The sequence below is a fragment of the Carcharhinus amblyrhynchos genome, unplaced genomic scaffold (genome assembly GCF_965287045.1).
Source record: "Carcharhinus amblyrhynchos unplaced genomic scaffold, sCarAmb.v2.hapA chromosome_327, whole genome shotgun sequence".
Taxonomy (NCBI): Eukaryota; Metazoa; Chordata; class Chondrichthyes; order Carcharhiniformes; family Carcharhinidae; genus Carcharhinus; species Carcharhinus amblyrhynchos.
Genome location: NW_027650067.1, coordinates 172,788 through 183,915, shown reverse-complemented (window position 1 = coordinate 183,915; position 11,128 = coordinate 172,788). Strand labels below are relative to the sequence as shown.

Here is an 11,128-nt window from a genome sequence, read left to right as displayed (position 1 = left end):
TGAGAATCAGGTGGGTTTTTCCAACAATTGACAATGGTTTCATGGTCATCAGCAGATTCTTAATTCCAGATATTTTTATTGAATTAAAATTCCACCATCTGCCGTGGTGGGATTCGAACCCGGGCCCCCAGAACATCAGCTGAGTTTCTGGATTAATAGTCGAGTGATAATAACCCTGCGCCACTGTTGAAGCGGGAGGAGGGGGGAGGGGGGAGGTGGTGGGTGGTGGGGGGGTGGGGGTGGTGGGGGGGTGGGGGGGTGCTGGGGGGTCAATTGACATTTTCCAAACTTGAGATTGATGATTTTTGTAGGTTGTGGTTGGGGGGTTGGGGTGGGGGGGGTGGGAATGGATAGTGGAGCAAACTTGGGGGAAAAGGGGTTGAGGCAAAGATCAACTTGAATAGCAGGACAGACCTGAGGGGCTGAATGGCCTCCTTTTCCAAATGAGTGCTGGGATGGGAGAATTTGTCCGTGGGAGAAGGAGATTCTGACAGATATTTAGGCAGAGTTTTATTGGCTGGAGAAGAATGTGAGACATCCTGACGTCATGAACGGTGCTATGTAAATGCAAGTTCTCGCCTTTTGTTGTTGAGGGTGTGTGCTCCATCACCCATCCCAGCCAAGTGAATTCTGTGGCAATGTGATTATGTGAGGTTTGAAGGGAACAGACGGTTTCCTGCTCCATAATACAAATTTAATTTCCATTGTTTGCTTTGAGATTGAAACTTGCAAATGAGTCCTTTTGAAATGGTTATGAAATAACTATTTCTTCTCAGTTGGGGTTTTGGATCCCCGTGTGTTGGCCTCCTGGCACAGTGAGTGAGAATTCTACCCTTTCACCGTGGGTGTGTGGGACAGGGTCCAGCACTCACTAATGAGAGATTGAGCAAGTTTCACACAGTCTCTGCTTCACGTGGCCTGCTGCTCTCGAGTCAAATCCTGCCGGGAAGCAGGCCAGAATATCTGGCAGCAAACTGCTCTTCCAAACCATTACTCCTCTCTCGAAACAACACAATGCAGGCTTTCAACACTGGGGCAAGAGGAGGCCATTTAACCCCTTGAGCCTATCCCAGGGCTGGTCTGCACCTCAACTCCATTTCCTTCACATCTTCCCGTATTCTCGCTGAACTCCCTGTCAATCTCGGACTTCGATGTAAAGATTGTCCAAACTCTGGGGCCTGTGATTGAAGTCACACCCGGTACCCCTCCCTCGGCACTCCCTGTCCTCGCTGCTTTACCCACTTCCACTTTGGAAACACCTCAACTGTAAAATTCACATTCCTATTTCCGAATCTCTCCAAGGTCCCATCCCTCCCGAACTCTGTAATCACCCCCCCCCCCCCCGCCCACTGCCCCTACTGCCCTCCTCCCCACCCCCCTCCCCATCCCCCTCCCCACACCCCCCCACCTCCCTCCCCCCCCCCCCCCCCCCCCCCCCCCCCCCCCACCCCCGCCCCATCGCCGAAATCTTTATACTGATTAATTCAAAGAACTTGAGGATTTTGATTGCCGTTCCCTCCATCATTGGCAGCCGTGTCTTCAGCTGCCAGAGTCCTGATCTCCGGAATTCCTCCCGGAACCTCTCCGCTTAGAATTCATAATGCAGAAGGAGGCCATTCAGCCCATCGAGACTGCACTGACCACAATCCCCACCCAGGCCCTATTCCCGTAACCCCACATATTTACCCTGTTGATCCCCCTAACACTAAGGGGTAATTTAGCACGGCCAATCCACCCTAACTCGCATATCTTTGGACTGTGGGAGGAAACTGGAGCACCCGGAGGAAACCCAGGCAGACACGGGGAGAATGTACAGACTCTGCACAGACAGGGACCTGAGCTGGGAGGCAGCAGTGCTCACCACCTCACTAACAGGTTCCTTCAAACCAATGTCTTTGACTGACTTATTGCTCACCTAGTCTGATGGGATCTGGGGTGCTGGCACTGGGGTGTGGTGACCGGGAGGGGCTGGTGATTGGTCAGCACTAGGGGAGGGCATTGCGGGGGGCTGGGCACAGGCAGGGTGGGGAGGGGGGGCTGGGTACAGGACGTGAGGAGAGGGGTGGGGAGGGTGGGTGTAGAGGGGGGGCTGGGCGCAGGGGGTTGGGGAGGGGGGCTGGGTGCAGGGGGGTGTGGAGAGGGGGGCTGGGCGTAGGGAGGTGGAGAGGGGGGCTGGGCGTAGGGGGGTGGGGAGAGGTGTGGAGAGGGGGCTGGACGTAGGGGGGTGGGGAGGGGGGCTGGGTGTAGGGGGGCTGGGTGTAGGGGGTGGGGAGGGGGGCTGGGCGCAGGGGGGTGGGGAGAGGTGTGGAGAGGAGGGCTGGGTGTAGGGGGGGTGGGGAGGGGGGCTAGATGTAGGGAGGTGGGGAGGGGGGCTGGGTGTAGGGGGGTGGGAGGGGGGCTAGATGTAGGGAGGTGGGGAGGGGGGCTGGGTGTAGGGGGTGGGGGAGGGGGGCTGGGTGTAGGGGGGTGTGGAGAGGGGCTGGGCGCAGGGGGGTGGGGAGGGGGGGCTGGGCGCAGGGGGGTGGGGAGGGGGGCTAGATGTAGGGAGGTGGGGAGGGGGGCTGGGTGTAGGGGGGTGGGGAGGGGGGCTGGGCGTAGGGGGGTGGGGAGGGGGGCTGGGCGTAGGGGGGTGGGGAGGGGGGCTGGGTGTAGGGGGGGGTGGGGAGGGGGGCTGGGTGCAGGGGGGTGGGGAGGGGGGCTGGGTGCAGGGAGGTGGAGAGGGGGGCTGGGCGTAGGGGGGTGGGGAGGGGGGCTGGGCGTAGGGGGGTGGGGAGGGGGGCTGGGCGTAGGGTGGTGGGGAGGGGGGCTGGGCGTAGGGGGGTGGGGAGAGGGGGCTGGGTGTAGGGGGGTGGGGAGGGGGGTGGGGAGGGGGGCTGGGTGTAGGGGGGTGGGGAGGGTGTGGAATATTCCGGTGACCAATAACCGCGGTCTGGAACTGAGAGTTTTGAGGTAGATGGTCATGTGATGCAGGGAACTGTCCAATCAGAGTTGGTGGTGTTAGCTGTAGCCGGATTCCACAGTGACCGTGTGAGTTGATTGGTTGTGTTCTGTCCCGTTCAGTCTCGCGGTGGAGTTTGACTTCCGGACATTCGATGCTGAGGGAACAATATTCCAGGCGGGACATCAGCACAACAGCACCTGGATCATGCTGGGTCTCCACAACGGGAAACTCCAGGTTCAGTACAGCAACGAGAACACAGCTGGAGTTACCACCGGGGGTCCATTCCTAAACAACGGCCAATGGCACACGGTTCGTTCTCCCACACTCACCATCTCCCCTTCTCCTGATAAGGAATTGGGCCTCTTGTGTTCAATTCTTTTCAACAGAAGCTGATAGTTTTAAATAAATTCATTTAAACATTGCTGCTGGAAATGGGACAATTGTGCTCATGAAGCCTGTCACACCTCCCCTGCCTCAGGTTCTGCGTTATACAGGCCCTTCTCTGCTTTGCATGTGCCAAGGCCTCATTACACAGGTCCTGTTGGTGTTGCACAGGCCCTGCCTGCATTACACAGGCCCTATCTATGTTGCACAGGCCCTGCCTATATTACACATTTCCTGTCTGTGTTCCACAGGCTCTTCCTGTATTACGCAGGCCCTTCCTGTTGTGTTGACTGTGTCTATTTTGGGCCAGCATTGAATTTGAAAATATTTCCCATTTCAGATTTCTGTCGAAGAATCGAGGAACAATTTAATTGTGAAAGTGGCTCGAGAGGCAGTGATGAAGATTAACATTCCCACTGGGCTCTTCCAGGAGATGCTGGGATTGTTTCAGTTAAACATCACCGTGGGAGGCCTGTTTAACAATGGACAACTGGTTAAATCAGTAAGTTACTTTATCAAAATGGCACCTTCCTATTAACAGGCTAGCTTTCGGGATCAGTTACAGAGTCACCTGACCTATGGGGAGTCACATGGTCTATGGGGACATCACATGACCTTTGTGGGTGTTGTTTGCTGCTTCCCATTGGGTTGAGCCCAGAATGTTTCCTCTTCCTGATTTGATTTATTATTGTCACATAGATTGGGATAAAGTGTAAAGTATTGTTTCTTGCATGTTATACAGACAAAGCATGCCATTCATAGAGAAGGAAAGGAGAGGGTGCAGAATGTAGTGTTACAGTCACAGCGAGGGTGTAGAGAAAGATCAGCTTAATGTGAGGTAGGCCCATTCAAAAGTCTGACAGCAGCAGGGAAGAAGCTGTCCTGGAGTCGGTCGGTACGGGACCTCAGAGTTTGTATCTTTTTCCCAAAGGGAAAAGGTGGAAGAGAGAATGTCCGGGGTGTGGGGGGGTCCTTGATTATACCGGCTGCTTTGCTGACACAGCAGGAAGTGTCGACAGAGTCAATGGATGGGAGGCTGGTTTGTGTGATGGATTGGGCTACATTCACGAACATTTGTAGTTCCTTGCGGTCTTGGGCACAGCAGGAGCCCAGACCGAGCTGTGATACAACCAGAAAGAATGCTTTCTATGGGGCATCTGTAAAAGTTGGTGAGAGTTGTAGCAGACATGCCAAATTTCTTTAGTCTTCTGAGCAAGTAGAGCTTTCTTAACTATAGTGTCAGCATGGGGGGGACCAGGACAGGTTGTTGGTGATCTGGACACCTAAAAACCTGAAGCCCCCAACTTCTCGATCCTGTGTAATTCCCTGGGAGTGTCAGGAATGGGAACCCCACTGATTCTCGCCGTCTGATTGGTGCTGCTGCAGATTAACCCCCGATTGGATGCCTGTATGCGTGGCTGGAACTGGATGAATGGCGAAGATACGATAACAACAGAAACTATTAAGCAGGATGCGAGGATGCAGTGTTTCTCGGACATCGAGAGGGGATCCTATTATCCGGGATATGGCCACGCCTCATTTCAGATCAAATACGGTAAGAAGAGATTTCCGTCCCTGCGTCACCACACAGAACTGTCACTTCACACGGCACCAGCCTCACTGGAACTCTGCAAACTGCTTCCCAGGATGCTCCTCGGATACAAGCTCAGGCCCATGTGTCTCTGACACATCAGAGGCCTCATGGTTGGTGTTAGTCCCTCAGTATCAACCCCTTGGAGAAATCTGACCTATAAAACCTCTTTGTATTTGCAAATTACTTTAGCGTTGAACTGAAGTAACAATTCTGTAAGAATGTTGAACATTTTTATTATCCATTTCCAGGATTTGGGTGTTTGCTGGCTGGCCAGTATTTATTGCCCATCCTGAATTGTCCCTTGAGAAGTTACTGGTGAGCCAGTGCCATGAACCAGCAGCAGAATGGTACACGCAGCTAGGTGCTGGTGATGGAGGGAGTGGATGTTTGTGGAAAGGGTAGGAATGGAGTGGGGGCTGCTTTGTCCTGGAGGGTGTCGAGCTTCCTGAGTGTTGTCGGAGCTGCACCCCTCCAGGCAATATTCCATCACATTCCCGACTTGTATCCTTGTAGATGGTGGACAGTCTTTGAGGGGATTCAGGAGGTGAGTTACTCACTGCGGGATTCCCAGCCTCTGACCTGTTCCGGGAGCTGCAGTATTCCTGTGGCTGGTCCCAGTTCTGGTTAATGGTCACCCCCCCCAGGATGTTAATATTCTCCTTCATATCATGAATTGATTAGAATTTTACTTTTAGCTCAGATAAAACTGGAATAGTTTCTCCCTCATTCTATATCCTGATGCTTAAACCTTTTGGGATGTTCTTCCCCAGTCTCTCCAGTTCCGGTTCTCTCCTGCCTTTACAACGCAACTTACTGACCCAGCGGTAACCTGCCGCAAATCCATCATACATAACCCGGGGGGGGGGTTAGTGACTGAACTCTCAAGTAGGGAGTGAGGGGGGGCGGGTAGGAAGGGGAACGAGGGGGTTGGGATGGAGGGGGTGTGGGGAGAGGGTGAGGAGGGATGGGGAATGGGGGTCGGTGCCAGTGGGAAAGGCTGTTCCAAAATGGTGCCAGTTAAAACACGTGACGCTGGGTCAGCCCTGGGGTGAAACGCACATGCGTGTTAAATGAGCTTAATGGTCCCATTGTCTCTAAGACACGTAAATGTATTCATAACGTGTGCAATTGTCCGCAGTTCCCGAACGGGATAACGAAACGGATAAATTACTGTCAGATTTCATTCATCAAAAGAAGGGTTTGTAACTGAAACGTAACGAGGCCATTCAGCCCATCGTCAGCTTGTTCTGATCACAACAGCTAGCTGTACGAGTGACCCCCTCACACCTCGCCCGAGTTCTGTTACTGATTATTTTAAATCTGTGTCTCTGGTTTGGATCAGCGGAGTTCCATTACTGTTAAATCCTGATGTAACCGTGGTAACCACATCACCTTCACAAAATGATTCGGAAATCTGTGTTTAATGAGTATTTTTCCAAACGCAGCGACGGGATTGGGCGATGCTGAAGACAGCTGGGCGGTGAATGTGGACCTTTCGATTCGTCCCTCCACCGACACTGGCACCTTATTCGCTGTAGTCCACGGCAACAACGTCTCTCTGTCATTGGCCATCGTGGACTCAGGCTCAGCAACACCGGTAATTAACCAGAAAATCATCGAATTGGACGGAGGGGTCAGGGAGGGGTCAGGGAGCGGGGGGAGGGGTCAGGGAGCAGGGGGAGGGGTCAGGGAGCGGGGGGGAGGGGTCGGGGGGGAGGGGTCAGGGAGCGGGGGGGAGGGGTCAGGGAGCAGGGGGGAGGGGTCAGGGAGCAGGGGGGAGGGGTCAGGGAGCAGGGGGGGTCAGGGAGCAGGGGGGAGGGGTCAGGGAGCGGGGGGAGGGGTCAGGGAGCGGGGGGAGGGGTCAGGGAGCGGGGGGAGGGGTCAGGGAGCGGGGGGAGGGGTCAGGGAGCGGGGGGAGGGGTCAGGGAGCGGGGAGGGGTCAGGGGGCGGGGTCAGGGAGCAGGGGGGAGGGGTCAGGGAGCGGGAGGAGGGATCAGGGAGCAGGGGGAGGGATCAGGGAGCGGGGGGAGGAGTCAGGGAGTGGGGGGAGGGGTCGGGGGGAGGGGTCAGGGAGCGGGGGGGAGGGGTCAGGGAGCAGGGGGGAGGGATCAGGGAGCGGGGGGAGGGGTCAGGGAGCAGGGGGGGGTCAGGGAGCGGGGGAGGGGTCAGGGAGCGGGGGGAGGGGTCAGGGGGCGGGGGAGGGGTCAGGGAGCGGGGGGGTTAGGGAGCAGGGGGGAGGGGTCAGGGAGCAGGGGGGAGGGGTCAGACAGAGGATGGGTGTGGGGAGGTTCAGAGGGTGGGGAGGGGTTGTGGTGGGTTCAGAGGGCGGGGGGCAGGTTCAGAGAGCAGAGGGTGGGGGGGGTCGCGGGTTCAGCAGGCAGGGGGGTTGGCGGGTTCAGAGGGCAGGGGGGTTGGTGGGTTCAGACGGCGGGGGGGCATGTTCAGAGGGCAGAGGGTGGGGGGGGGTGGCGGGTTCAGCAGGCAGGGGAGTGGTGGGTTCAGAGGGTAGGAGCGGGGGCGGATTTGCTGAGAGTGAAGATCACCTCACTGGTGATGCTTTGAACCTCTGGACTCCTGGTCATTGTTTTTGAGGTTTGGGTGTTTCTGGGGCAGTTCCCAGCTCGGTCACACTGGACTAACCTTCATCCTGAAGCAGATGGATAACAGAGAGTGCTGGGTCAAAGGGTCAAAGGGCTTTTCATGGGAGAATGGTCAAGAAAATGGCTCAGAAGTGGGAGAGGGCCCAGACGGTGTGGAAGCAGATCCCAGTGAGGCTGCTCCTCTCAATGGGGTGGAGAATCTACTCTTGTCCTGTCGCTCTGCTCCCTGTGCTAAAGATATTTGGGGTGTGACAGCGACAGCTAAAGAACTTCATCCTGGGTCATGTTTGGCACAAGTTAGCGTTTTCATTCTGAAGGGACTGGTTTACAGGTGGAGAGGGATTTTTGGTGGGAGGGAGGAATTTTCCTGAGTTGGGGACAGTGTAGAGGACTCCCGAACTCCTTGTCTAACACAAACTGATCTGACAGCACCTGATGTAAGTACAGCTTGTCCTGATCGGAGTGAGTCCGGTATTCCCAGCTGGATGAACACTGGGATAATCAGGCACGAAAAACAGGAGCAAGGTCAAAAATTGGATCTCGGCATCACGCCCCAACCACCTGCAAAGTTCACCAAAAGCTGCATCGTTCTTTTAACTGAGCCTGGAGCTGGGAATTAGCCTCATCCCAGCTGGTTGTGAACTGCCCCCCAACCCAGGAGCCGAGAGTATATAAAACAGGCTGATAATTTAACGCAGGGCTGTGGGACACTATCAGACCATTTGACTGTGTCCCTGTGAAGCAGTATGGGTTATTTTGTGATGTTAATGATGATCATATAATTGCAAATTGTTGTTGTGTTTTATTAGGATATCATCGTTGCGATTGAGAGTGTGATTGTTGAGAAACTGGAAGGACTGTCCCTGTGTACCGGAGACAGTGTGTCCATCCAGCTCATTGTGACTAAAAGCCGCATTGTTTTAGCGTCAGCTGACGTAGTTGGCAGCAGCCCTTTGACTCAGGTCAAGAAGGCAGAACGTCTCTCCAAACTCAACGAGTACATGCAGGGCCCAGGATTGACCTACCTGGGTGGAGTTCCAGGTAAAACCCACTTTGTGGATTGTCATACCCGTGCTATATTTGCAGCCCTGAGTATACTTACTGTCCACGCCACCTTTAACTCCTGCCTCATGATCTTTCCCGGACTGATTACATCAATATTCACATTGGGGAAAATCCGTGTCAATGTTTTATTTGTCAGACTGTAATTAGAAGTCTCACATCACTACCTGATGTTATTCACTCAGCTGTCTGAGCAATGCAACCGCGCGTCAGCTAGTAATCTTATAGAAATTTGCATTTTGACGTTTTGTTGGAAAATTGTTATCAGTCGATGTGACAGGAAGCAAGTATCCCCTGCCTACCGCAGCGCCTGTCACCCTAGCAACCGTCACTATAGCAACCAGAATCTGGGGAACAACGGGTGACACAAATTACTGTCCGGATCAGACAGCAGACACACTGGTTCCAGTGTCCCAGACAGCAGACACACTGGTTCCAGTGTCCCAGACAGCAGACACGCCGGGTTAGAGCGTCCCAGACAGCAGACACGCCGGGTTAGAGTGTCCCAGACAGCAGACACGCCGGGTTAGAGCGTCCCAGACAGCAGACACGCCGGGTTAGAGTGTCCCAGACAGCAGACACGCCGGGTTAGAGCGCCCCAGACAGCAGACACGCCGGGTTCCAGGCAATGGGTTCTGTTCAGGTGGACATTAATCAATTAAGGGCTGGGTTTAGATGTGTAAACAGTGAGTGCTGAATTGCGAGGAAAGTCCATTGAACACAATGCTGCTGTATCCACCTCATCGCGTTCCATAAAGCTGATTTATAATAATCACTGTGTCTAGTCAGACTGAGGAGATGCCGGCGTTGGACTGGGGTAAACACAGTAAGAAGTCTCACACACCAGGTTAAAGTCCAACAGGTTTATTTGGTTGTAAACCCACATGCTTTCGGGGTTTGTCCCTTCATCAGGTGAATGGAGGGTTCTGGTCTCAGACGGAGTGTATAACAGCACAGTTATACGCTCTGTCTGAGGTCAGAACTCTCCATTCACCTCACGAAGGGACAAACCCCGAAAGCATGTGGGTTTATTGTCAAATAACCTGTTGGACTTTAACCTGGTGTGTGAGACTTCTTACTGCCTCTACTCAGGCTGTCATTGTTAATGCTGAGATAGCTCAGGCTCTGAATGCTTTTTTTCACAGACGTTCCGATAACCTCCATACCAGTGACAGCGTTCTACAAGGGTTGTATGCAGACCACTATCAATAACCATCACATTGATCTGGATGAAGCTCTTTACAAACACTTTGACATCGGGTCACATTCCTGCCCGGTACCCAACAAGGGCCATTAGCGTTGGACCGTCAGCCATCACTCTGTGCGCTTGTTTGGCCAAAGCCATTTCCTGTTCATTCCAAGAACAGACTGATTTCCTGTAGCTTTAATGGTTAAGTTCTCCCTCCCCACCTTTGAGCAGGAGGCTGTGGGAGGGAGATGGGAGAAGGTAGTTCAGCTGTGATGGTTTGTGGGACATTGCGACGTGAAGGATGCGGTGACAATTTGTTTTGTAACGGGGCACTGAGCTCACTGCGAGCTCCTCTACTCAAACACAGTCAGCAGAGAAAGATTACAAGGAACTGGGATCATTCAGGGCTGATCACTCTCTATAAACAGCAAGAATTTGAGGTTTATCCTTCTGTGTCCTATAGGCTGATCACAGTATCATGTACTGATGCTTATATTCAATACAATGCATACGCTTTTGATATATTCAAACTGTACATCTGCAAAAACTGGCAGCATTTTGAGATTTATGGAATTATATTTCATATAATGAAAGCATCTAAACAAATGTCATAATACATTGTTTCTGAGACTCTCAAAGTGTGAGTTTACACAATGACTGTTTAATGTGTGATTCTCACTGTTTAATGAAACATCCGCATTCAGTAATCCACTGATTGCTACAAAGTAGATCCAAATCCAGTAGATCACTGCACAGCAGATCACAATCTAGTAAACCACTATGCAATGGATCCCCACACAGCAGATTCTTGTTGAATAAAGCTGCCTTAAGCTTTTTATCTTCTGTTCATCATTGAACATGTTCAGAATAACACAGAAAACGGAAGGTGATCGGTTAGGTTCTCAGCGTGACTCAGAGTGACGTTCAATGGTGTGAATCTCTCACTGTCAACATCCTGGGGGGGAGGGGGGGAGGGGGGGCGGTTTTACCATTGACCAGAAACTCAACTGGACTCACCTCCTAAACACAGTGGCTACAACAGCAGGTCAGAGACTAGAATACTGTGGTGAGTAACTCACCTCCTGACTCCCCAGAGCTAATCCACCATCCACAAGGCACAAGTCAGGAGCCTGATGGAATACTCCCCACTTGCCTGGATGGGTGCAGTTCCAACAACACTCAAGAAGCTCAACACCATCCAGGACACAGCCGCCCCGCTTGACTGGCATCATATTGACAAACATTCACCTCCTCCACCACCCGACGCTCAGTAGCAGCAGTGTGTACCATCTACAAGATGCACTGCAGCAATTCACTGTAGATCCTTAGACAGCACCTTCCAAACTCACGACCGCATC

General features: G+C 53.3%; 1 protein-coding gene across 1 annotated transcript; it reads left to right on the top strand.

Annotated features, from left to right (window-relative positions):
- Positions 1–3,039: 3,039 nt before the first annotated feature.
- LOC145339105 (growth arrest-specific protein 6-like) lies at positions 3,040–10,608 on the top strand. Its single transcript, XM_080183540.1, has 6 exons — positions 3,040–3,250; positions 3,666–3,827; positions 4,712–4,880; positions 6,365–6,516; positions 8,329–8,560; positions 9,727–10,608. Exons 1-6 carry the CDS (start codon positions 3,146–3,148, stop codon positions 9,876–9,878), a joined length of 972 nt encoding a protein of 323 aa, XP_080039666.1. The 5' UTR covers positions 3,040–3,145; the 3' UTR covers positions 9,879–10,608.
- The last annotated feature ends 520 nt before the right edge of the window (positions 10,609–11,128 follow it).

What these genes read in the sequence shown, in the direction of transcription:
- LOC145339105 (XM_080183540.1), top strand. Translation starts at nt 3,146, where the DNA reads ATGCTGGGTCTCCACAACGGGAAACTCCAGGTTCAGTACAGCAACGAG. An exon ending in ATGGACAACTGGTTAAATCA is followed by an intron (nt 3,828 to 4,711) that starts GTAAGTTACTTT and finishes GTGCTGCTGCAG; the next exon opens with ATTAACCCCCGATTGGATGC. An exon ending in ACTCAGGCTCAGCAACACCG is followed by an intron (nt 6,517 to 8,328) that starts GTAATTAACCAG and finishes GTGTTTTATTAG; the next exon opens with GATATCATCGTTGCGATTGA.